Raw genomic sequence first — 27663 nt, forward strand, 5'->3', positions numbered from 1 at the left:
TTAAAAAAATGGAATTCCCCCCCTCCAACTTTCTCTATCACTTTTAAAATTTTATGTACAGAGGAGTTACAGTTAAATGAGTCAGGTAATGAGTACATTTCTTCTTGAACAATGTAACCCCATCCCTCATTCTCTGTGTTTTTCCTCTCTTGACTTCCCTTCCCCCAAAATTGTATAGTTCATTTCCAATGTAATATCTACTGGTTTCACTGCTGAGTTGGAGAACCCTTTGTCCCATTGTTTTTGTTTCTGTGATTTCCCTTTCCCATCCCCAAATCAGATAAACATATTCAAGACAAAGGGTATAGAAATCATAAACAGTGGCAGAAGGGAATAAGCCTAAGAAAAAAGGAAAGAAGAAAAGAATGAAAGAAAATAAAAAGAATAAGAGACGTTGTAATAACATCTTTCATTTCTTGGAGTTCATTTCAATAAGTATTATTTTATATGATCTTATGTATATAGCTATTGAACCCTTGAGATCCTTTCCTAAGAATATTGTCCTTTGCTCTCACTATGTGTATATTTATTGCTGTTTGATGAATCATGTCCAGGTATAATTATTTATCATTTACTATCCATTGGGTTTATTTGTAGATTTATAGGCACATTCTAGTTATTACAAATAAAGGAAACCATGCAGCCTGTGCTTCTTTGGATCTGGTTTACTTCGCTTAGTATAATTTTTTCCAAGTCTTTCTATTTCTTTACTAATGAGCAATGTCATTCTTTCTGGTGGAAGCATAGAATTTCATTGTGTATATATACCACATTTTCTTGATCCATTCACCCACGGAGGGGCATCTGAGTTGATTCCATATCTTGGCTATAGTAAGCAATACTGCAGTGGACATGGTTGTGCGGGTGGCTTTAGTGTAGCCTGGTTTGTGGTAATTGGATAGATGCTTAGAAGTGCAATTGCTGGGCCATAGGGGAGCTCAGTGTTTAATCTTTTGAGGAACTTCCATATTGCTTTCCAGAATGGCTGAACAAGTTTACATTCCCATTACCAGTGTAGTAGCACTCCCTTTTGACCACTTCCCCGCCACCATCTGGTATTGTTAGTGTTCTTAATCATGGACATTTTAACCTGGGTGAGGTGGAATCTCAGTATAGTTTTGATTTCCATTTCTTTTATGGCCAGAGATGTCAAACATTTCGTCATGTGTGTATTGGCCATTTTTACTTATGAGAAATCTCTCTTTAAGTCTTTAGCCCATTTATTAACTGGGTTGTTGCTTTGAGGATTTGTTTTTGGGAGGTTGAATTTTTTGAGCTCTTAGTACATTTTAGATATGAGGCCCTTGTCTGCTGCATAGCTAGTAAAGCTCTCCCATTGTATGGGCTGGCTTGCTTGCTTATTTATTTATTTATTTATTTATTTATTTATTTATTTATTTATTCCAGTCCTGGGGCTTGAACTCAGGATCTGAGCACTGTCCCTGGCTTCTTTTTGCTCAAAGCTAGCACTCTACCATTTGAGCCATAGCTCTACCTCTGGCTTTTTCTGTATATGTGGTGCTGTGGAATCAAACCCAGGGCTACATGTATGCTAGGCAAAAATTCTACCGCTAGGCCACATTCTCAGCTCTGTTATGGGCTTTCTGTTTATTTTGCTAGCTCTGTCCTTTGTCATGCAGAAACTCTTCACTTTCATGCATTCTCATGTATTTAGTCTTTCTTTGATTTATTGTGATTCTGTATCTTAAGAAGTTTCGACCTGTGCCAAGGAACCTTAGTGTTTCTCATATCCCTTCCTATAATATTTTCAGGGCATCTGATCTTACATTGAAGTCTTTGAATCATTTAGAGTGGATTCTGGTGCAAGGTGATACATAGCATCTAACTTTAATTTTCTGCATCTGTATAGCCAGTTCTATCAGCACTATTTGTTGAAGAGGATGTCTTTCTTCCATTCTGTTTTTGGGTCCCTTATCAAATATTAGGCGGCTGTAGGTCTGTGGGTTCATTTTGGATCTCCTATTCTATTCTATTCTATTCTATTCTATTCTATTCTATTCTATTCTATTCTATTCTATTCTATTCTTCTATTCTATTCTATTCTCTGCCTTATTTTTATGCTAGTACCAAGCTGTTTTTTATTACTATGGCTTTGTAATAGAGTTTAAAGCTTTGTACGGATATTCCTCCAGCTAAGGATTATTTTTGCTATTTGGTGTCTTCTATTATTCCATATTAAATTTTGGATTGCTTCTTCTATATCATTGAAGAATGTTGTTGGGATTTTGATGTATATTGCATTGAATTTGTGGATAGCTTTGGGCAGTATTGCCATTTTCACGATGTTATTGTTTCCACTGGTGGAGTAGGAGGTTTTTCTACTTAATTAAATCTGCTTAACTTCCTTCTTTAGGTTTTTAAAGTTTTCATCCTAGAGGTCCTTTACATCTTTGGCTAAGTCAATTTCTTGGTTTTTTTTTTTGTGTGTGTGTGAATCTATAACAAAAGTAGTTGTTTTTCTGATTTCAGCTTTGCTCTTCTTATTGTTGGCATACAGAAAAGCTACAAGTTTTTATGGGTTAATTTTATACCCTGCTAATTTACCAAAGTTTCAGGTCAGCTCAAAGAGGAGAGGGAGAGGAATTTATGGAGTGCTTTAAATACAGAATAATGTGATCTGTAAAGAGGGAGAGTTTTACTTCTTTCTCTATATGGATCCCCTTAATGTTTGTTTCTTGCCTTATTGCTCTAGCTGGGAATTCCAGTACTATGTTGAAAAGGAGTGGACATAGCAGAAATCCTTGTCTTATTCTTGATTTTAGAGAAAATGTTTTTAACTTTTCACCATTAAGCATAATACTGGCTGTAGATTTGTCATATGCAGCCTTTATTATATTGAAGAATATTCTATGTATTCCTAATTTTTCAAAGGCTTTTTATCACAAAGCAGTATTGGGTCTTGTCAAATGCATCTTCTGCATCTATTAAGATTATCGTGTGGTTCTTGTCCTTGATCCTGTTGATGTTGTTGGATTATATTATTTGACTTGCATATATTGAACTAGCTTTGCATCCCTGGAATGACTCTTATTTGATCATAGTGTATGATTTTTTTTTGTTAGTTGTTGAATTTGGTTGGCCAGAATTGTATCAAGAAGTTATGCATCAATGTTCATCAAAGAGAGAGGTCTATAGTTCTCTTTGATGAGTCTCTATCTGGTTTTTGGGATGAGAGTTATGCTGGCTTCATAGAGTGAGTTTGGTAATGATCCTTCTCTTTTAATTTCATTGAAGAGTTCGAGGAGTATTGGAGTAAGTTCTCCTTAGAAGGCTTTATAGAATTCAGCTGTGAATACATATGGTCCTGGGCTTTTCTGGATTGGGAGGTCTTTTATTGCCATTTCTATTTCATTACTTGTTATGGATCTTTTTAGTTGGTTTAAATCTTCTCAATTTAGTTCGGGTCTATCAATATTTGCTTGGAATTCTTCTATTTTTTTTTTCCAGATTCTCCAATCTGTTACATAAAGGTTTGCAAAGTATTCCCTTATAGTGTTCTGGATCTTGCTTGTTTCTGTCGTGATGTTCTGGTTCTTGTCTCTAATTTTATTTACATGGGAGTGTTCTCTTCTTTTTTTGGTCAGATTTGCTAAAGGTCTGTCATTTTGTTAATTTTTTTCTAAGAACCAACTCTCTTTTGTTGATTTTCTGTTTTTTTCTGGTTCTTTCTGTGCTTTGTTTGGTTTTTTTTTTTTTTTGGTCTCTAATGTAATTCTTATTTAATTTTGATTATTTGTTTCCATGTACTGACTGGGGTTTGGCTTGTTCCTCTTTTTCAAGAAGCTTAAGGTGTGTCATTAAATTATTGATTTGAGATTTCTCCAATTCGTTCGTGTAAGCACTTAGGGCTATACATTTTTCTCTGAGTATTGCCTTTGCTGTGTCCCAGAAGAGCTGATATTTTGTGTGTTTATTTTTGTTAAGTTCCATAAACATTTGAATTTCCATTCTGATCATTCAGTTACCCATTTATCATTCAACAGTGTGTTGTGTTGTTCAGCCTCTATGAGTTAGAGAATTTTCTATGTTGGCTTTTGTTGTTGAGTTCTAATTTTATTCCCTTATGCTCTATCAGAATTCAGAGAATAATTTCAGTATTTCTGAATTTGCACAGATTTGCTTTGTGGCCTAAAATATGAACTACTTTGGAGAAGAATATATATTCTGATGCTGTTGAGTAAAATGTTCTGTAGATGGCTGTCAAATCTAGTTGGTCTATGCAATTGTTTAGTTCTGAGGTTTCTCTATTGAGTTTTTGCTAGCTTGATCTATCCAGAGGCAACAGTGATGAGTTAAAGTCACCAACAATCAATGTGTTTGGATCTAGGTCTGTTTTTAGGGTAAATAGTATTTGTTTGATGAAATTGGGTGCTCCGGCATTTAATGTATAGATATTTAGAATGGTTATGTCTCCTGTAGGAAATATCCCTTTATTAGTATGTAATGTCTTTCTTTGTTTCTAGTCACTAATTTTAATTTGAAGTTTATTTTATTGGATATTAGTATTGCAACTCCAGCCTATTTATGGGGCTGTTTGCTTGATAGATTTTATTCTAGCCTTTCATTTTTAGAATGTGTTTGTTTTTGTTGGCAAGGTGTGTCTCTTGAAGACAATAGATGGATGATCTTACTTGTTGATCCAGCTAATCAGTCTGTGCCATTTATCTGGAGAGTTAAGTCCCTTAATATTGAGAATTAGGACTGAGAAGTGTTTGGTAGTTCCTGCCATGTTATCCACCTTCTTAGGGGCTGTGCCTCATCACTTACCTGATTATCTTGTAAGGGGCCTCTGCCACTTTTTTACTTGTATACTTTCTTGTTCCAGCAATGATTTCTGAGTTTACCAAGGTATGCAACCACAGGTGAGGTGAAAGATATAAACTGGGGTGAGGATGGAGGAACTAACTGTGCAGAATACATAAGCATTGAGGAGCCACTGGCCTAATTTGGAGCTGCCTATAGTGAGAGAAGACAGGATGGTTTCTGCTCCAAATCCTAGCCACCTATTCCTGTAGATTCTGAGCCTGTGAGTTACAATACCTAGTGACTCCTTATGACTGGCAGTGTTGAAGAGGGTCAAGAGAGCTTTGCCTCTGTACTCTTATCTCCCAGTATACATTCCCCCCCATGTAAAAACTGATTAAACATGTAGTCTCTCACATGCTGATACACTGGTACTTACTCAGTTTAATAATTCACCATTACATTTTCATACAAAATGGAGTTTGTCCAAGCTCCAATGATTCTTTTATTAATGAATGTTTTTTCTAATGGATCTTAAAACTGACTGGCCTTAGATTCATGTTCAGTTTAAAAAGTCCAGCTTCTTAGAGGCTCTACTACAGATCGACACAGGAAGTTATTTTTTCTTAAATATGTAGGCTATGAAAAATAACTTTATGAATTGTTTAAACAGAGAAATCTAGAAGAACTTGCAATTACATAAATGAATTCAGTTCACTTCATGTCAAGTCACTCTCATTTTACTTTCCACTGTGTAGATGACAACTTGTTGGAGTTATCATTCATTCCCATTGCTTTAGGATCTGTCTCCAGATCATTTTTGTTTTCCACAGGTAAAGTTTCACTGAGAAGCCAGTTCCCTCACCTCAGGCCCCTTGATCTTTTATATTCTTACTGTCTAGCAGACCACTTGACACACCATTCATTAAATGAAACTTTACTTGAATTGATGAATCTAAATTTATATTTCCACTGCCTTTTAATTGTGTCTCAAAATTTCTAAGTTTCCTATTTATACCTGCAATTCAGCCAGTCTAAAAGTGAGCTCTCGCACCTTTTCTTGCCTGTTTGAAATACTGTTATAACATATATATATATATATATATATATATATATATATATATATATAATCAAACTGAATTACAGAGAGGTTACAGTTTCATACATTAGGCATTGGATACATTTCTTGTACTGTTCGTTACCTCATCCCTCATTCCCCCCCGCCCCCCCCCATTATAACTTTTTTGCCTGCAGTTGCTGTTGCCCTTTCCAGTAAGTTCTTCTAACATTTGTTCGGTCATTTATAATTGAATTACATTCTTTCATGCTCTGCTGGTACTCTACATTCACTCTCAGCTGTTCTTAAGAGTAAAGTAGAGGTTCTTTGACAGTACAGGTAGGATCCTAGAGGAACACCTATCTGCCCATCTTTCCATAATGTTTGCCCTCTTTCACTCTGAGTCTCATTGTTGGCAGGCTTCTATCTACATCAAGGCCTTTATACCTATGACTCTAGATCTAGGTTTGTTGTCTTTCTTTCTGTCTTCCTCTCTTATGTTAAACTATTATGTTATTTCAATCATTTCTCTATCATTATTAGTGTGGCTATTTGACATTTTTCTCTTCAGTGGATTGTGAGTTCCTCCTGGAGAACAAACTTTTTTAGCTTGACTTTGTGAATCCTCTTGAAACCTGCGTGCTATATATTTTTCATTAATTTTATCCTGGAACAATCCTTTTTCATCACCAGATATATTCTTTATTCAGTTTTCCATAAATTTGTTGAACCTTTTCAGGTTTTTTTTTTCTGTCTCTTCTCTTCATGGAATAGATAATAATTAATAATGGAATATCAACTTTTTCTCTAGCTCCTGAAATTTTAATCTAAGTTCTACTTTAAAGGCTTGTTCAGATGCCACACAAGCCACCTGAGTTTTTCTCTTCTAATCAGTGCACACGTGCACTCATCCTCCCACCCCTACACCACTTGTTCAATTATCTACATGTTTGCTATTTTGAGTTGGGGACATATGATATTTTCTCACATTTGTAGTGTATCTTGGAGGCAAGAGTAGTTGTTTTTTTAACCTTTTCACAGAAAAGGATAGAAGTAGTTCCATTTTCACCCAGTTAGCATTACTTAACATAATGCTTAACATTACATGTTTAAGTTTTTGATAATAAACTTGCATATAGGTATAAAATTGAAAGATTTGTTATCTGACGTACCTTAATAACTATTATTGTCTTCTCAATATTATAGACATTGAAGGTAATCTATAATGAGTAAATGAGGGAAATGAATGCCAGGATGGAGCATGTTAGAAACAGAGTATGTTCTTGATTGACCAATCTAAAAATCAAGAGTTAGGAAGTGCCCACAAGGGGGCATGCTCATCTACAGAAACATGACCAAGTGATTTTCATGTTATGCAGGTAAACAAGCTTCCTTTACAAAGGTGCATCTAGACCCTGTATCTTTTCCAAGGGGAAAAGAACTCCTCCCCATATTCTAGCACATGGTCATTTTGGATGTGTGGTTTTCCAAGGAGCAATAGTTATACTATAGAATGGAAATGTAAATTTCCTTGTAAACAGGCAACTTTAATTATAACACCTAGACACATTTCACAAGTTTATGATTGGACTTTTAATTTTTTTAAAAAAAACAGTGTGTTGAGAGCCTTTATTTTTTTTAAACATTGTCATATTTTCTATGGAGAAATGTTAGAATGTGTGAATGTTTTTCAATTATTAGCCTAAGGGAGAAGAACAGCTTAAAAAAATATTCTTTTTGTTCTGATCCAGGGGCTTGAACTCAGGGCCTAGATGCTGTCCCTGAGCTTTTTTTGCTCAAGGCTACCACTCTACCACTTAAGGGCACAGTTCCACTTCTGGCTTTTTCCAAGTAGTTCATTGGAGGTAAGAGTCTCATTGACTTTCCTGCCAATCTGGTTTCAAATCACATTCCTTACATCTCAGCCTACTGAGTAGCTAGGGTTACAGCTATGAGCAACAATTGGCCAGGAAGAGTTACTTTATTGCTCTCAAGCATGAGGAATTCACCAGCAAATCACCTTGAGAACCACCCAGGCTTTGAGTGCTCTTTTCACTAGAGGTTACGGCCTCCTGCAGTCTTCAACTTTCCTCATTCAGTACCTTTATTTTTTTTTTTAAACTCCTGCCCTCATCATTATCACCAACAAATTGTTATTGAATATTTTTAAAGCCTCATATAAAGCTGTGGGCTGGGGGCTTACATCTATAATCCTAGCTATGTAGGAGGCCAAGATCTAAGGATTGTGGTTCAAAGCCAGTCCAGGCAGTAAAGTGCATGACACTCTTTATTTCCTATTAACTACCAAGAAAATCCAGAAGTGGGGCTGTGGCACAAGTGCTAGCCTTGAGCAAAAAAAGAAAAAAGCCCAGGAACAGTGCCTAGGCCCTGAGTTCAAGCCTCAGGACTGGCACACACATATAAAAACTCAAACAATATAAACAAGGTTTTGAGAATAATAAAATATATGGTATTTAGACCCTACCTTTTATGTATTTGGCTCAGTAGAGTCAAACAATTAAAGAAAACCATGCCATTTGATATTTACTAAAATAATAAGATTATGAATGAGGGCAACAAGAATGAATTGGATAAAGAAGCCACTCATTTAGGTTTGCTGAGTTTCTCTTGGCAGGGTTCATGGAAAGGGAAGAATTTAAGCCGGGGAGAGAAGATGAAAGTCTTAGGTTCAGAGCCCTGTAAATGGATAAGCTTGGTTGCACCACAGGATTTCTGCAGGAAAGAAGTGGAGGAAAAGACTAAGACTTACTGACAGTCTATTTTAAGGTATTAAAAAACAAAATACCTAACACATAAAACTACACTTTGCTCTTCAAATTCAACTCTGGCCTTTTGTAATTCTCAATGGGGAAATGCCAGTTGATAAGATTAAACTGTCCATAGAATGTAGCAAAGTAAAATTTCCTATAGAGAAATTAAGTCAACTGCCAGAGTGCTCTCCAACCATCTTTCTACTTTTATTTGTACTAACTGTATTTAAGAGTAAGTAAGAAGTATGTACTGAAATCTATATGAATGGGACCTATCCTGTTGGCTATTTATATTAATGCAGGCTTTTGAGTATTAGGTGTTTCTGAGTTTCATTTGAATGACACTAGATTTTTTTTCTTTAGTATGTATTACTGTGTCCTAGAATATACTTAACTCCTTTTCTATTACTTCATTTTTTGGTTTATCTTTGCTTTCCAGTAAAATTTTCTCTTCTTTTTTTGAGATGGAGTCTTACTATATTGTCAAAGCTGGTTTTTGAACTCAAGGTCTTAATTTCTCAGTCTCATGAGTACTGGCATTATAGTCATGAACCACCATGATTGGTTCTACTAGTTTTTAATCTGTTGAGGCACAAAAATGAGAAAGAGTCTATGGGAAATTTTTGTCTCCTTTTTGCTTCCAAATATGTTTATCTTTGTTTGTTAAATATTTATGACTTTGAATGGTAATTCAAAATTTTATGTGTATGGCTCATAGCCAAATAGAAAAAATATTTAAAAACTTCATGTCAAATAAAGCATCTTTTTAATATACTATTAAGTCAGTATCAAATATTTTTCTTCTATATGGAGAAGGCCCAATTCAAATTAGGTTAAGTGACCCATCCTAATTGTCATGGTGTTTCATTGGTGGGAATAAAATCCAGATTGTCCTGTTACCTTCTAGTCCTTTATCTGTTATTCCCCACTGCTTTAAGACATAGTTCAAAGGCCAGTGGAGCTCTGGCATTTAAAAGAAAAAGTGTAATTTTATCCAGGGAAGGTAAATGTATGCCCTAAAATGAAAGAAAGACTAGAGGTCCAGACCATGGCCAGGTGTTTCTGGAAAGAGCTAAATTGGACAACTAAATTGAAAAGGGTTGCCTGCTCTTATAAAGAGAGTTTGTTGCTGTGTATTTAATTAGCAAAGTCTTAGCTTGTTTATTTATATGTTTTAAAGATCTGGCCAGGTACTGAATTTATGTCCCATTAGTGAGTATGTTGGTAGCTTTGTTGAGCTATCTCTGTCATGAAGTAGAATGATACACATGTCTCCACAAATTAAAATGGCAAAGAAACTTGATTACCTCCTTCTCTCATATATTTCATGTATTCCCCAGATGGTGACGACTGACTATAGTGGAGAAAGCAAGGTTAAAGTTGCAGTATGAATATTACTTATTATAGCTTTTAGGGCACCAAGAAAATTTGGGCTTTAAGAAAGCAGAATTAGCCAGAAATGAGAAGTGTATGGTCCACTGCCAAATAGCCTTAGTGGATAGAAGGCAGTAAATAAGTATTACCAAATAACACAGATAACGTAGATAAAGGAGAGCTTTAATGTTTAATGGTTAGAGCTATAGACATTTGTAGACCAAAGGGCACACAACACTTTCTGAAATAAAGACCACTCTCTTATAAGAAATGAATCTGGATTTCAGTTTGCTTATTATGGAGACCAGCCGAGGATTTCATAGCAGGAAAACAGCTTCAGGTATGTTAGGTTTAGACCATGTGTACCAATTGAGCAAGACACTGTTCCAGAGGGTATGATATGAGAGATGCTGATGGGATTCCAGTAAACTATTCATTTCATGATCTTTGTAATTTGTTGTTTTCTGGTGCATGAGAGGCAAGATAAGCCACAGAAGATTTTAAAACAAGCTAATGTGATCTTGGAGTGGGAAAAACATCATGTTCTAGCAGTTTAAAGGCACAAAAACCTCCTGTTTGTTTGTGAGTGATTGAGAAAAATTTTCTCGTAGTTATCAGAGGCTGCGGGATTTGCGGATGGGTGGTATTTTAATATTGTATATTATGTGTGTGTGTATTAGGTATGACAATGAGTATGGATGTGACATTTGTACCAGAACGAGTACAAGTGAGGCAGAGATGTCAGTTTCTGCTATTAATGAGAGAGCTCAGGCAAGCACTTTGGAAGCTGACAAAAAGGGACAGGTTTTTTGCTGAGATTTCAGTGATAATCAAGAAAACATGTCTATCAAATTTAATCAATTTATTCAATCAGTACTTATCAGAACCAATATTACCCATTTGATTTCTTTATATAACATTTATTATCTTCATTGATTTTTTATTTTATCTCTACTCTCCCTTTTCTCTAGAAATTATCTTCTCGAACTTCTTTAGTTAGGCACTTAGCTTATTAATTTTTTTCTTTTTAAGTATTAGTACTTGGGTATAAATTTTCTTGAAAGCTCTACTTTAAAATTTTAAAGTATATATTAATTGTGCAAATGTATTTCATTTAGTATGTTTCCATACATATATAGAATATACTTTGGTCATATTCACCCCCTCTATTACACTCTTCTTACTCCACTTTTTCGCAATTTTTACTGGGTTTCACTATTCTTTTTTCATTCATGCATAAAATTTGCTTCTTAGTACTATTTTTAATGGATTCCACAAGTTTGGAAATACTATATTGTTATCATTTGTTATTATTTTGTTTCCATTTAGATTCTTGTATTCTATCATCAATTCTGGAAAGTTTGAACCATTTTCTCTTTGAATATTTTTCCTCCTTTATTATGCAAATTCTCCCTAGTTAGACATAGGTTAGATTTTATCTCAGCCATCCCTGTTCTCATCTCTTTCATATTTTCTATCTCTTTTCCTTTTTTGCTTATAATTACAGAACTAATAGAAAGCAAAACTGGTTTGTGATCTGATATTTTGAAATCTTGAGTATATGGTTTATGTTAATACATTATTTTTTTGCTTTTCCTTTTATTTTTAAAGAAAATTTCCATACATCTTAAGTGCATACATCTTAAGTGAACAGGTCAATGAATTTTGATGCATGTATAAAATCATTGGCCCATATGCTGTGAAATATATTAATGTTCCCCTTATTCCACAAAGTTTCCTCAGGTCCTTTCATACTTAATGTTCCTCCACTGTTACAATATTTCCTTAATTCTTTTTCTCCATAGTGTAATTTTTACTGTTCTACAAATATCATATAAGTGGAAATACATTGGTACTATTTTAAATCTGGCTTCTTTTACTATGTGTGAAACATTATCAATATTGTTATACATTTGTTAGTTCTTTTTAATTACTGAGCGTTCCTTTGTGTTGACAATAATTGTTTACTAATTCCTCCGATAGACATTTGAACTGTTTCTAGCCTTCCTTCTTTCCTTCCTTCCTTCCTTCCTTCCTTCCTTCCTTCCTTCCTTCCTTCCTTCCTTCCTTCCTTCCTTCCTGTTTCCCCTCTCCCCCTGCCTCCCACCCTCCCTCTTCTTCCCTTCCTCCCTGCCTTCTTCCCTTCCTTCCCTTGGGCTTGAACACAGGACCTGGGCTCCGTCCCTGAGCTCTTTTACTCAAGGCTGGCACTCTACCACTTTGAGTCACAGTGCCACTTCTTGTGGCACTTCTCAGGGACTTTGAACTTATCTCAACTTCCTGTGTAGCCAGGATTACAGGCATGATCCTAGGGCTCCCAGCCAGTTTCTAACTTTTTACTAGTGCTGTGGACTTCCATGAACAAATTGTTTTGATGTGTATATATGCATATATATGATTTCTCTTCAGTTGTTGGATCATAGCTAGTTTCATATTTCATGTAGACTTTTCAAATATTGATTTAGATTTAGATAACTGACATTAACATTTATCCTAGATAAATAGGAAGTTATGTTGCATATATTTATCCCTGAAACTTTTTTTTTTTTTTGGCCAGTCCTGGGGCTTGGACTCAGGGCCTGAGCACTGTCCCTGGCTTCTTTTTGCTCAAGGCTAGCACTCTGCCACTTGAGCCACACCGCCACTTCTGGCCGTTTTCTGTATATGTGGTGCTGGGGAATTGAACCCAGAGCCTCATGTATACGAGGCAAGCACTCTTGCCACTAGGCCATATCCCCAGCCCCCTTATCCCTGAATTTTTAAACTGCTCTCTGAAGTCTTTGATATGTATTCTGTAAGCATTTTAATAGGTTGAATGTAATTTAATGACCTAGTTATTGTCATCCTAGGGAACATGTCAGAATTATTTTTAAATTTCTTCACTTTTTTCAACTCTGCTATATCTTAGGTTTATTTTCTTTTTTTTCTGAACAATTACTTAGGTTTTTTCTTTAATCAGTGGATAATGTAATTGACAAGACACATAATAATTAATCAGCACATGAGTAAGAGTGAAATGATTGAAAGCTACACAAATCTTTTGTGGTGATTTCTTATTATTTACTTGTGTTGTAATCTTTTCTTAATCTCACTGGACATGCACCAAGGCTCTGAAATTGTTCATTTTGAAGACAAAAATCACCAATTCTTTATTTGAAATATGTGGTCATCCAGTACTCATGACAATCAAGTCACCAGCACACAGTCAATCGGGCTAGAATTATATTTACCTGTGTACAAAGTCTGCTCTCCACCAGGGATGGTAAAGAACAGCCTTGAGCCACCATAGGGCTAGGTTTTTAAAGGTAGAGGCTATGCATTCTATGCAGGGGGTCAAAGCAAGTCACAAATGGGTTAAGCAAGCCGTTTACAGAAGCAGAATTTTGCAGTCAGGCTGACCTAATATCAATTTATTTTTAACAGTTGTTACCATGTTTCCCTAATATCAACTAAGCAAGCATGAGCGGGCTAAAATAATCCTGTAAACAATCATAAGTGGACCAACCTGACAGTCACCATGGCATTTGTATAACTACGCCTATGATTACTATGATCATTTTAATACTCTGGTTTCTCTTCAGATTGTAAAAGTCTTTCACCTTTTACTATGATCATTTTCACAATCCATTAGTATGGTTGCTATCTGGATACAAAGAGAAACAAAGGATATATATATATTTAAATTTTATTTATTGTCAAAGTGATGTATGTTAGGTCCTCTCCCTGAGGGCTACATGCAGATGCCCCCACCTCCTTAAGTCTCCACCCAGTTACCTGGGTAACCTGCAGACCTGGAGGCAGTTACCTCCCCTTTCCCTGAGGTCACATCCTAATCCACCTGGCCACACCCCTTGCCCCTGCCCTAAATAAAGCAGGGCTGGGTGGGGGTTTCTCTCTCTCTCTCTCCCTTCTCTCTGGCCATGGATCATCTTGGCCACAGGCCAGCAGTTCGGTAATAAACATTCTCTCCTGCCTGAATACCGCGTGGCGTTCTCCTTTACCGGCTACCTACTTTAAAAACCTAACATATATGGTGCCGTGACTCGGGAAGGGCTTAAGAGTCAGGACAGGCGGAATTCCCATCTATTTTTCTTCTTTTTCTGGGAGTATCCCCAGTCCTGACTCTTAAGCCCTTCCCGAGTCACGGCACCATATATGTTAGGTTTTTAAAGTAGGTAGCCGGTAAAGGAGAACGCCACGCGGTATTCAGGCAGGAGAGAATGTTTATTACCGAACTGCTGGCCTGTGGCCAAGATGATGCATGGCCAGAGAGAAGGGAGAGAGAGAGAGAGAGAGAGAGAGAAACCCCCACCCAGCCCTGCTTTATTTAGGGCAGGGGCAAGGGGTGTGGCCAGGTGGATTAGGATGTGACCTCAGGGAAAGGGGAGGTAACTGCCTCCAGGTCTGCAGGTTACCCAGGTAACTGGGTGGAGACTTAAGGAGGTGGGGGCATCTGCATGTAGCCCTCAGGGAGAGGACCTAACAATGTACCGAGGGGTTACAGTTTCATTTGTAAGGCAGTAAGTACATTTCCTATCCAACTTATCTCCTCCCTCATTTTTCTCCCACCTTTCCCCCTCCTCATTTTGTTCCCCCCTCCAGCTACATATATTTTTAAATGTCAAACTGTGAGAAACTAGTCTCATAGGTGGGGGTGCATCCCTCTAACATGTGGAGCCACAAAAATGGAGTAAACTCTAAGACAGTGAAATTTTACAAGCCCCATTGTTTCTAGGAGCTGGGGGCAGGGGCTACACTTTTTCTTGATTTTCACAGAAAGATTGTTTTAAAAGCCAGGATTAAGACCATTCTCTTTTCTACCTTTAAGGTTGCAACCCTGAGGACAATGGATAGACATTTACCACTTGGGAAACATTGTTCTTGGGTATCTTTGAGTGTTTGTAATTGTTCCTGTGGAATTTTCATATGGTATAAAGGTATAACAGAAGTGAAAATTTTATAATATGAAATCCACCTTAAATATAATACTGAAAATTTCTTTTGTTGAGCAATTTAAGATATTTGTACAGATTTTTATGTCACATAAATTTTATTCTCTGTTGTAAAAGTCTGGAATGTCTTTAGTACTATAAAGGTGTTAACTTCCCCCCCCCCCCCCTTGGCGGTACTGTTATTTGAACTCAGAGCCTTGTGCTTGCTAGGCTTTAGCTGTAACACTTGAGCACTTGAGTCATACCTCCAGCCCTTTTTATTTTAGGTTACTTTTAGGCAAGGTATCAGACTCTTTGCCCTGGCTAGCTGATGATTGTGAATCCTCCTTACCTGAGTAACTGCAGTTACATGCCTGGCTTATTTGCTGAAATGAGGGTTCTGCTAGCGTTTTGCCTGGGCTGACCTTGAACCATGATGCTCCTAGTCTCCACCTCCTAGAGTAGTTGAGATGATGGGCATGAGCCTTTGTGTGTGATCAAGCATATCTGTTAAACAACAACAGCAACAACAAATGATTGTTTAAGAATAGACACATTAATCTGGGTGTGGCTGACTCAGGCCTGTAATCCTAGTTACTCATGAGGCTGAGATCTAAGGATCTCAGTTTGAAGCCATCCCAGCAAGAACGTTCTCAAGACTCTTATCTCCAATTAACCTGTAAAAAGGTGGCAGTGGAGCTGTGAGGGTAGGATGCTGGCCTTGAGGGAAAAAAAGCTCTGGGAAATCACCCAGTCTCTGAGTTGAAACTCAAGGACCAGAAAAGAAAACAAAAAACAATTGTCATTTGACCTGAGATTTCAAGAATTATTGTTTGTAGTTTTAGTCAGCAAAGGATGATTTTCTTCTTTTCTTTTGGTGCTATCAAACCTTGGGCCTTAAGTATGCTGACCTTATGTTTTGTCACTGAGCTAGAAGCCCTAGTCCCAGAGGGAATGTTCATGGAATATTCATTTGTCCTTTTAAGTGTTTTTGGATACTGAAAGAAGGAAAAGCTTTAGGGTGGCATTGTTGTGCTATAATATAGGGTAAAAGTCATCTGCTTTTTAAAATTAGACATTTAGAAGCCTATGCTAGTTACAATGCTATTTTTTTCTTTTTTCTTTAATTTATTTATTAATTGAACACAATTTTTTTTGACAAGGTGTTGTGCAGAAAGGGTACAGTTACATAGTAGGGCAGTGTGTACATTTCTTGTGATATCTTAGCCCTGTTTTTCTTTCCCTTCTCTAGGTCAGGTAGACATATATACAATATACAATGCATCAAGAACATATACAGTAGCCATGTGGCCAAGCCCAAGAAAATTCGCCTAGGGAATTTTTTTTTTTGCCAGTCCTGGGCTGCTTGAACTCAGGGCTTGGGCACTGTGCTTGAGCACTTTTTGCTCAAGCCTAGCACTGTACCATTTTAGCCACAGCTCCACTTTCGACTTTTTGTGTGTATGTGGTACCAAGGAATAGAACCCAGGGCTTGGTGCATGCTAGGCAAATCCTGGCCCCTACAATGCTATTTTTATTGTTATTATAAAGGTGATGTATAGAAGGGTTACAGTTTCATAAGTCTTATAATGAGTACATTTCTTTTTGGACAATGTCACTCATCACCCCTTCCTTTGCTTTCTTTCAGTTTTTCCCTCTCATCTCCACTCAGAATTTGAATAGTTTATTTTCAACATAGTGTCTAGTGAGTACCCCTGCTGCAATTGTTCACCCTTTGTCTCTCCATTTCTATGTATAATGCTGTTCTTACACTTAATAAAGGTGTATTGTAAGACCTTGGCATATTTTTTAAAAAGCATTATTTTCATCTTTATTATTTATTTTATTGGCATAATTCAATGAGATTCCCAATTGCATAATGTACTCATATTCAACAAGGTTTATTCTTGTATTTAGCTTTATTTAATTTTATACAGTGGAAAGGCTATGTTAATGGGACGAGTGGCTGGTACATGGTATCTGTTAGGTTTTTAAGGTAGGTAACTGGTAAAGGAGAACGTCACGCGGTATTCAGGCAGAAGAGAAAGTTTATTACCGAAATGCTGGCCTGTGGCCAAGATGATCCATGGCCGGAGAGAAGGAAGAGAGAAAGAGAAAGAGAGAGAGAGAGAGAGAGAGAGAGAGAGAGAGAGAGAGAGAAAGAGAGAGAGAGAGAGAGAGAGAGAGAGAGAGAGAGAAGAGAAGACCCCCACTCAGCCCCGCCTTGTATCTAGGGCAGGGGCAAGGGGTGTGGCCAGGTGGATTAGGATGTCACCTCAGGGAAAGGGGAGGTAACTGCCTCCAGGTCTGCTGGTTACCCAGGTAACTGGGTGGAGACTTAATGAGGTGGGGGCATCTGCATGGAGCCCTCAGGGAAAGGACCTAACAGTATCTTGACTTATTTTAGAGTTAGGGAGCAGGTTAGAAGTGTACTTTCTTTTTTGTTTTGTTTTGTTTTTTTGGCCAGTCCTGGGCGTTGGACTCAGGCCCTGAACACTGTCCCTGGCTTCCTTTTACTCAAGGCTAGCAAGCACTCTGCCACTTGAGCCACAGCGCCACTTCTGGCCGTTTTCTGTATATGTGGTGCTGGGGAATCGAACCCAGGGCCTCATGTATACGAGGCAAGCAATCTTGCCAGTAGGCCATATCCCCAGCCCCATTAGTGTACTTTCTGGTGGGAAATATCTTTGTTTCAAGAGATCCCTTCCCCTCCCCTCCCCTCCCCTTCCCTTCCTTGTCTTGGGGCTTAAACTCCCCAGGGTCTAGTACTCTGCCACTCTGAACCACAGATCCACTTCCAGTTTTTGGTGGTTAATTGGGGCTAAGGGTCTCACAGATTTTCCTGCTAGAACTGGCTTGAAACTGAGATTTTCAGATCTCAGCCTCCCGAGTACCTAGGATTAAGCCACCAGCACCTGGCTGTGTGAAGCCTGAACAAAATACAACCATTTTAGGTTTAGATCTCATCTTGTAAGGCATTAAAACCGCTGAATGTGTCAACAACTTCCTTTGGGCCCAAATTCCAGCAAATGTGTCAACAGCTCCCTTTATGGGGAACTTCCCTAGCAACAGCTAATCAGCAGATGGCAGGAAATACCTAAAGTTCCAGATGTTCCTTCAGTTAAAGATAACTCGGTCGACCCCCTTGTGGCTTGGACCATCTGTTTTAGCCAGTCATTTTATTTATTTATTTATTTATTTATTTATCAAATTTTTATTATCAAACTGATGTACCAGAGAGGTTACAGTTTCATATGTTAGGCATTGGATACATTACTTGTACTGTTTGTTACTTCGTTCCTCCTACCCCCCCCTTTCCCTTTTTCCCCCCCATGAGGTGTTCAGTTCACTTACACCAAACAGTTTTGCAAGTATTGCTTTTGTAGTTGTTTGTCTTTTTTTACCCTGTGCCTCTCAATTTTGGTATTCCCTTTCCATTTCCTACTTCTAATACCAGTATACATGGTTTCCAATATACTCAGATAAGATTACAGGGATAGTGTAGGTACAACCACAGGAAGGTGATACAAGAACATCGTCAATAATAGAAGCTACAGATACACATGGGACGTTGAAAGTAGTTGCAACTGTGATATAGCAATCGTTTCCATAACATGGAGTTCATTTCACTTAGCATCATCTTATGTGATCATCAGGATATAGCTATTGGGCTCTTGTGATCCTCTGCTGTGACTTGCCTATACCTGTACTAATTATACCCAATAAGGGAGACCATAGAGTCCATGTTTCTTTGGGTCTGGCTCACTTCACTTAGTATAATTTTTTCCAAATCCTTCCATTTCCTTACAAATGGGGCAATGTCATTCTTTCTGATAGAGGCATAAAATTCCATTGTGTATATGTAGCACATAGCCAGTCATTTTAGAAAGCGTCAACCCCCAGCGCCAACCAATCACCTTTACCAGGTCCGTTCCCACACTGGTTACCCTAATAATTCTTAAGAATTGTTTTATGATTTTTCCGCGGTGTGATATGATTTGCTGAGTGATGCTATGACGCATAAGATGTCCCTGAAAACCCCATAAAAACCCTGTTAACTGAAGGGTCGGGGCTCTCAATCTGGACCCGCTGGTTAGCTGGTTAGTGACGGTTGTGAGCCAAGGCTCAAGCTTGCAATAAAGACTCTAGTGCTTGCATTGGAATCGGCTCCTTGGTGGTCTTTCAGGGATCCACAATCTGGGCACAACAGCTGATTTATTCCTTTTAAAGTAGCTTTAATGTATTACTTTTATTATTGTTATTATAACTATTAGGCTTTCTCTGTTTGGAGGAGAGAAATATAAAATTGACTATTAAGTGGTTAGTTGTTACATTGAGAAAATTTTGTTTTCCGTATTTATACTCTTTGCCAATTTCATATAAATATGCTTATTCTGAAGGAAGCTATAGTTTATGCATTTGTTTTTTAGTTAGAGTTTTGTCATAGAGTTAATATGAATAGCATGTTTCAGTCTAGGACAGTAGGTACATGTGTATCTGTACTGTGCATGCATTTTTAAGTATTTATGGAGTGCAAGAGTGAAATGGGGGCTCTATATAGTAACAGTCATTGTGTAGGTTTTAACCTAAGATTTCATTCCTGTTCAAATGAACTCTGTAAAATTATTATGGCATAAATACCAATGTTTGTCTTTCACTCAATTTATCTGCACGTCATAAAAATGCTTAAATATTACTTCATCATCCTTAAATTTGCTTTGCAGTATGTGGAGTCTGTGAACTAATTCTTGAATATTTATGAAGTAATTCTGATTTTTACAGGTGTTGAAGACCCTTAGGAAAATATACCTTAATTTGTAACAGAGTTCTCTATTTTCTGTATGATTTTTTTAAAAGTTTTTTTTTTTTTTTGGCCAGTCCTGGGCCTTGGACTCAAGGCCTGAGCACTGTCCCTGGCTTCTTTCCCGCTCAAGGCTAGCACTCTGCCACTTGAGCCACAGCCCCGCTTCTGGCCGTTTTCTGTATATGTGGTGCTGGGGAATCGAACCTAGGGCCTCCTGTATCCAAGGCAGGCACTCTTGCCACTAGGCTATGTCCCCAGCCCTGATTTTTTTTAATTTTTAAAACTGTGGTAGAATAAATCTATCAGTGTCTGATCCATTTATACTATTAGTTTTGCATCTTTTTACAATAGTTTAGCTAGACATAAATGTCATACCACAACATCTTGATCAAAATGCTGGGGGAATTACTTTGCAGATAATCAGTAGTTTCAGTTTATTAAAAAAAGAATAAGAAGGATATTCTTAAATAAGTCGATTTTAGGGGCTGTTAACCTAGTAGAGGGGTTACTTTACATTTATGAGGCCCTGAATCCTATCTTTAGCAAAAAAAAAACAACAAAAAAAACACCCTTTTTGTCTGAAGTAATATACATTAAGTGAGCTTGATTTTACTATCCTACAATATTAAAACATTGTACGCTTTAAATATAGAGTATACATACACAACAAATTTATATAAAAACATGATTTTTAAGTTTTCTGTTTTAAAAAAAAAAAGTGACCTTTCTTCAAAAGTCCATGGTGCAATAGGGAAACTGTAATTTGATTATTCATCAGAAGCAATTGTCCTTGTCAGGATAGATAAAGATAATAATTTTACATTCCACTGTACCTGGGCTGGGGAAAAAGGTATGTAAAAATTTTCCAGTACTGTGCAACAAAGCATAATGGGAAAAAGTACTGGTAAATATCCTCAGTAAAATCGTGATATTTCAAAAAAAAATAATACTTTTTGAAAAAAATAACTTCTTTAATTAAGAAAAATTAACTATTTGCATGGGAGTTGTTTGTTAAAAAAAAAAAACATGCAGGCAAGGCACTGTTGTGGGTCACTCCTTTAACACTTGCTACTTGAGAGGGTGAGATCTGGAGGATCTTGGTTCAGAGCTAACCTGGCAGAAAAATACATGACTCCATTTCTTTTTTGTGCCAGTCTTGGGTCTTGAACACAGGGATGGGATGCTGTCCCTGAACTTTTTCACTCAAGGCCAGTTCTCACCCATTTGAACCACTGCTCCACTTCTGGCTCTTTGGTGATTAATTGGAGATAAAAATCTTAATGACTTTCTCACCCAGGCTGGTTTGGAGCTGGGTTCTTATATTTCAACTTGGTGAGTAGTTAGGATTAAAGGCTAGGATTGAAGTCTTCAGTGCCTAGTCTTTTTGTTGTTGTTTATACTAAGAAACTAAGAATTAGACTCAGTGACTTAGGCTTGCTAGGTAAGTCTGTACCACTTGAGCTCTACCTTTAACCTTTTTTGCTTTTGTTTTACAGACAGTGCCTCTCACTTTTTAAAATTAATTTATTTATTGTCAAAGTGATTTACAGAGGGGTTATAATTTCATACATAAGGTAGTGAGTACATTTCTTATCAAACTTGTTACCTCCTTCCTCATTTTTCACTTTCCTTCCCCTTCCCCATATCCTCCCCCCATGAGTTGTATAGTTGGATTATGGCATACAGTTTTGTAAAAATTGCTATTGCATTGGTTTGCTTTTTACTTTGTCTCTCCATTTTGATGTTCCCCTTCCCTAGTTCCAATAAACATATATACAATACCCAGGGTACTGAAATCAATAACAGTGACATCAGGGATAAAACCCTGGGGAAGAAAGACAAAAGGAAATGGCATAATTTCAGTTGGTACATTGAAATATAACAGTGACAGTGGTTTGCCTGGGGCAGGCTTGGACCTTGACCCTCCTACTTATGCTCTTGAGTAGCTGGGATTACAGTCACATGCCTGGTACACTAGACTTTGCTTTGATTCTTTTCTTTTTTTCTTATTTATTGTCAAAGTGATGTACAGAGAGGTTACAGTTTCATACGTTTGGCATTGGATACATTTCTTGTACTGTTTGTTACCTCCTCCCTTTGCTTTGATTCTTAATTTTACCTATCAAAAAAGGGACATTACTTTATCCCACATGAATGAAAACAACTGTTTATTGTAAAGGTTTTCTTGTGTCAACCTCAAGAGTTACATAAAATCATTTTTGAGAAAAGGAGGCATATAATTTATTCATTAACTTGTTTTGGAACCATGAGTATGTAAATATCTTAATTGTCAGTATTCCCACAATGTCTGCTATATGCAAAGGGATACATAGTGGAGAGCCCATTACTCAGGGAATTTATGGTCAGGATAGAAAGTATCCTTGAAAGTTAGGCTTTGCCATGAGTAGAATGATGTTGTTCTGGAATATGACCCAGTTATGATCCTTTGGCAAGAGATCCCCCAGGTGTGGAAAAAAGAGAGGTTAGGAATATAGCATACCTTTCAGCCAGTACTTTTTTTTTTTTTAAATAAATGATAGTACTGTCATAGGGTTTCAGTATATTTAAAAGGTGTTAGAATTTAGAGCAAGAAATGTAACCTTATGGATGTAATAATTACCTTCTCCTAATAAACTTTATGTAAACTTTCTTATGACATACTTGATCTTCAATTTTTTTTTCCAACTGGTTTTAAGGGGAAGTCTTGTTTGCATTCTGTTCCTAATATTTAAAAACTCCCTTCAATGTCACTCAATTGAGATGGCCTCAAGAGCTTATAGTTCTGGAGCCGTACTAAGAAGTAAAGACAAAAACATCCCTAAGTACAAATGAAGTTTTTCCTAATAGCATTGTAAGGTCCACCCCCAGGAGGGCTCTATGCAGATGACCTCACTTGTTTAAGTCTGCGCCCAGTACATGAGTTACTTAGGAAACTGGTGCACTTGGAGGCAGTTACGACTCTGAAGTTACATCCCATCCACCTGTCCAAATCTTCTACCTTTTCCTATATAATCCAGCTCAATACAGTCCCTGCTCTCCTTCCTTTTCTCTCTTATTCTAGTGTGCTCTCTTTCCTTTTCTGTCTTACTCTCTTCTTCCTTCCCCTCTGTTTTCCTGCCCCTCCATCATGTGTGGGCTGGCAGTTTGCTCTTCCCCCAGTAAACTCCTTTCTGCCTGAACCATGACATCTGGTGCCGTGACTCAGGAGGGGACAGAGTCAGGAGTCTCTGGATCTCCTTCTCCCACTTCTCTCTTGAGGGTTAATCCACCTCCTTGACCACCCTTCCTTGGACCAAACTGCCAAAAGCCAGAGGAGCCTCACCTCGGACTTCTCACTTTACCATTGCTGGCTATGCATCCACCACACCATCTCCTCTCTACGTCTGGTGAGTGACTCCCATCTACAGGTCCTCTGTTTGTCTGACCACACCAGATGGACCCCTTATGCCTTTTTGGCCAGTCTGTTCTCATTTCAGGGATGCCTGAGTCAAGAATTTGACTCTATGTCCTTGTGGGTCCCCTGTCTATGTCCTGTGGACCCCCATCTACATCTGTATGGACTCCTGCGTCCTTACCAGACTATTCCATAAAGTCAAAAGGCCTCCTAGGCTAGAAAATCAGTCTCAATGGCCCAACTGTTTGGCTTGTGCTCTTGAGAGTGTGACACAGTCTGTGTTCCAGGGGACACCCCCCCCCCCCAGGTTCCCTCTCAAAGATTAACCATTCTTGGTTTGATCTACTCCACAAGCCAAAGGAAAAAGTGGGCAGTTTTAGAGAAATAACTCTGACAAGTATTTGTGATCAGTTCCTAATAAGTTACAGCCCTGCCTCATGAGACTTCTTCCAGGCTTCATTCAAGGACCACCAAGGGATAGCTGCTGCTTGCCTTCTGGAGGGACCACATCTCCACCTTTTAGCCCTAATGTCCATGCCCCTTGCCAGTAAGAAGTAGCCAGAGAGTTGGCACCCTTTTTCATAATTATTAAAATGCCAGGATGTAAGGTCCACCCCAGGGAGGGCTCCATACAGATGCCCCCCACCTGTGTAAGTCTTCGTCGACTTCGCCGAGTACCTGAGTTACCTAGGTAACTGGCCCACCTGGAGGCAGTTACATCCAATCAACCTAGCCATATCTCCTACCCTTTCCTATATTCCATCTGAACACAGCCCCTGCTCTCTTTCCTATTCTTTTCCCTCTGTCTCCCCACCCTCCCATGTGTGGGCTGGCAATTTGCTTCCCCCTGAACTTTGCTTCTTGCCTGAACCATGTGGCAGTTTTCCTTTCTAGTGAACCTTACAAATATGATTACTAAGCTAAAGTGGGGGTGGGAAGCTACTCATGTTAAACATGGGGTTGCTGATTTCTTCATGCAGTATGGAGTAGGAGTAACGTTGAGGCCTGGGCTTCCAAGGCACTGCTTGAAAACCACTTGCCTGAGCCTATGAACAGTCATAACTATTATTAAGACTCACATTAATCCTTTTTAATTAAAGGGCCTATAAAACATTTTTCCTCTCCTCTTAACTTTGGTTTTCATACAGTAGTAGTTTGTCTGCTTGATGTATATGAGCTAGAAACCTTTACAGTAAAGGACAGCAATTTGTAGTCACTAAATATAAAATGTCAACATGTAAGACCTGACACAAGATGGCAGAGGCACAAGGGTGCCTCTCAGGACATAGTTTTCAGTCATACATTGGAAAGTTTGTTAATAATATAGTAGAGAAAGGAATATCTTATAAAGTGACTCAAAATCATGGAATTATAAGAGAAAGTGATAGTGTGGCATAATTGTAAATCATAATCTTCAGTTATTCTCACTGAGACTGTATATATGATATAGTTTAAAAACATACTAAGAGCAGCATTTTTTTGGCATTTTTCTTTCATACTTTTCTAATCACAAACAATTCCTGTGATTAAGGAGGTACAGCTGTATTGTAATTTGTATTAAACTTGTAATATTTTTTCTTTTAAAAGGCGTGTTAATCTTACTAGAGGAAAACAAGAAAATATTAGAGAAAAGGAATGATTCACCCTATGTTCAGGATTTTCTGGGAAATTTTGTTTTTTTCTTACATAGGATTTAAATGGTAACTTGAGAATAGAAAACTTTAGGATATTGTTCAGTATTGTATTTAAAGATACATTCAAGGGGCTGGGAATATGGCCTAGTGCCCTGGGTTCAATTCCTCAGCAACACATATATAGAAAAGGCCAGAAGTGGCATTGTGGCTCGAGTGACAGAGTGCTAGCTTTGAGCAAAAAGAAGCCAGGGACAGTGCTCAGGCCCTGAGTTCAAGGCCCAGAACCAGCAAAAAAAACAAAACAAACTAAAGAGACACTCAACTCTTGTGTTCTGGTTGTATTGAAAAATCCCGTACAGTCATACCCAGTTGTCTTAGATGAGGCCTGGTGAACATTCATGGCCCTTTTGCTCTATAGGAAAATGATGCAGGCACTTTGGACACGGTGGGTGCTGTTGTTGTGGACCATGAAGGGAACGTTGCTGCTGCTGTCTCCAGTGGAGGCTTAGCCTTGAAACATCCAGGGAGAGTGGGACAGGTAAGTAGTTGTAGATTTTAATTTAAATTTTAATTTTTTAAATTTTAATTCATTGATTTATGATAGTTATGTGAGGTGGGGAAGTTGTGCCATTGAATTGTGGAGTTTTAAAGAGCATGTATAGAAAAGTAAATATGGACTACTTTTATTCTAGCTCACTGGTTTGAAATTATTTACAAATGTTTTTTCCGTGGGGGTGATAGAGTGGTGCGGGAGGGATTTGGGGAGTAAGGAGAGCTAGGGCTTAAGATCAGGGCCTGGGTATTGTCCTTGAGCTTTTTTGCTTAAATTGAGTGCTCTACTATTTAAGCTACATCTCTGCTTCTGACTTTTTGCTGATTAATTGGAGATAACTGTATCAAGGATCTTCCTCCCCAGGCTGGCCTTGAACTGAGATCCTTAGATCCCAGTCTCCAGAGTAGCCAGCTCCATGAGCTACAGGCTCATACCTGTAAATCAGTGCAGGCTGTAAACCAATACAGGCTAATACTAATATTCTTTATCTAGTATACTTAAACCAAATAAGGCTTCAGAATTCTTTCTTAAAATTAAAAGTTTTATAGTGATAAGGTTCTTTATGATCAATCAGTAATCCTAGTTTTACTAGACCAGACACTGGCCTAGCAGTTGCTAAACATTTAATATTTATCTGTTGATTTCCAATTCTTTTTTTTTTTTTTTTTGTAAATGTTGAAAGCATAGGTATTGGCCATCCCAGAGGACCATGAGGAGATAATCACAGGCAGGAGAAGAAGGTTCATAAGGAGGTTTATTAGTGGGGCCATAGTTCCCACGGGAGAGGGAGCTACATGGCGTCTGCACCTTATCCAGGTGGCAGCTTCTCTCTCGGGGGACGGGGGGCGCGGGGTAAAGGGGAAGTAGTTAGGTAGTGAATAGGGGTGGCTCATTAGGTATGGGTGGATCTGGGGGCTAGTGGCAGGAGCTGAGGACCTGAGGCTAGGGAAATGCTAACATTCCCCCATTTGTTGTTTATTAATAACAGAGGAGGGGTACCAGGCTGGGAGTATGGGTGGAGGTTGTCTCTTCTGGAGCTATTTCCTGCTGTAAAGGGGCGAAGTAGTCAGGGGTCCCTGATTCGTCATTTGGCCTGGTACGGTCCAGTTTGGTTGGTAAAAGTCATCATCATTTCCATGAGAATGGTTAATAGGGCCAATGGGTGTCATGGTCTCCTCCTGCAGCTTGGGCACATCAAGGAGTCCCTGGGCCTGGGGTCTTCAGGGTCCAGATCTGTGCTGGGCCCAGCAGTGTAGTAAGAGGATGGCAAGGAACTGCAAGTTCCCAGGTGGTGACCTGGGTGAGGGATGTTATCCTGTTAAAAGAGACTTTTGAAAAGGTCAGGCAAAAGGCTGACAAGTTCACAGGACCAGTTAACATGAACAACATGGGAGAATACACCCTGGGTACAAGCCAGGAAAGTTCCATTTGGAACATAAACCCAATTGTGGCCCATTACAAGGAAGGAGGAATAACTGGACTGGGGGCAGGAAGGAAGTATTTAGGGATAGTGGACTGGTTGGGAGTAACCAGTCAGAGGCTAATATGTGTGTGTGTGTGTGTGTGTGTGTGTGTGTGTGTGTGTGTGTGTGTGTACAAATAGCAAGTAACAAAGGCAAGAATGCAAGTTTCTGTCCAGATGGAAAAAGGACAGGTATGGACATTAGGTGGGTAAACAACTATTCCTCTTGATCTCCCGGCTCTGATTAATTGTGAAAGGGCAAGATTAAATTGGCTCCATTTAAGATGAGACTTCATCTCCTCTTACTCCTCTCCATGGTTCCTCGTTGTCAGGATTGACCTCATCCTGAAGGTCTAGGTGCTCATTGCTTGGATCTGAGTTGGCATTCAAGGGGTTTGAACTCAAGGCCTGGGCACTGTCCCTGAGCACTTCTGCTCGAGGCTAGTGCTCTGCCACTTGAGCCAAGGTGTCACTTTCAGCATTTGGCTGGTTGTCAGCACCAAGCTTCCAGTCTGGCTCTTTGCTGGTTAGTTGGGCGATGGAGTTTTAGAGGGATTTTTTTTTTCTCTTCCCCGGGCTGGCTTCGAACTGCAATCCAAGGAGTCTTAGTCATAAAAGCCCTTTTTATTTCCAATTAGAGCAACAGGAGAACAATAGGAGTAGAGCTTACCTGTAACTTGTTGAGAATTGACCAACAAGTACTTGCCAGAGTTCTGATGTAACACTTAGAGAACAGCAGACTGAATGAGATCCATGTGCCATCAAATCAAATCATTTAACCTTACTGGCAGGTGGAAGAGAGCACAAATGAATAACAATTAAGAGGGCAAAGGGTCAGGACAATGTAAAAGTCTCAGCTTCAGCAGATCCGAAGTGGTTGTGTCTTCCATCCTGGATCAGCAGGCTTCATTAGTCATAT

The 27663-nt window shown here is 38.4% G+C and overlaps 1 protein-coding gene and 1 long non-coding RNA gene across 6 annotated transcripts in view; both read left to right on the forward strand.

Moving 5' to 3' along the window:
• Positions 1 to 27663, forward strand: part of Tasp1 (taspase 1) — a 208123-nt gene that overhangs the window by 69410 nt on the left and 111050 nt on the right. For all 5 annotated transcript variants that reach the window (XM_048348782.1, XM_048348785.1, XM_048348784.1 and 2 more), the window contains one exon: positions 25148 to 25267. In XM_048348782.1, the coding sequence (XP_048204739.1) occupies positions 25148 to 25267 (120 nt within the window). The remainder of the gene's footprint in view (positions 1 to 25147; positions 25268 to 27663) is intronic.
• LOC125353250 lies at positions 120 to 23359 on the forward strand. Its single transcript, XR_007211296.1, has 3 exons — positions 120 to 137; positions 8956 to 8966; positions 23018 to 23359. It is a non-coding gene; the product is annotated as an uncharacterized LOC125353250 (long non-coding RNA).

The sequence above is a fragment of the Perognathus longimembris genome, chromosome 6 (genome assembly GCF_023159225.1).
Source record: "Perognathus longimembris pacificus isolate PPM17 chromosome 6, ASM2315922v1, whole genome shotgun sequence".
NCBI classification, from domain to species: Eukaryota; Metazoa; Chordata; class Mammalia; order Rodentia; family Heteromyidae; genus Perognathus; species Perognathus longimembris.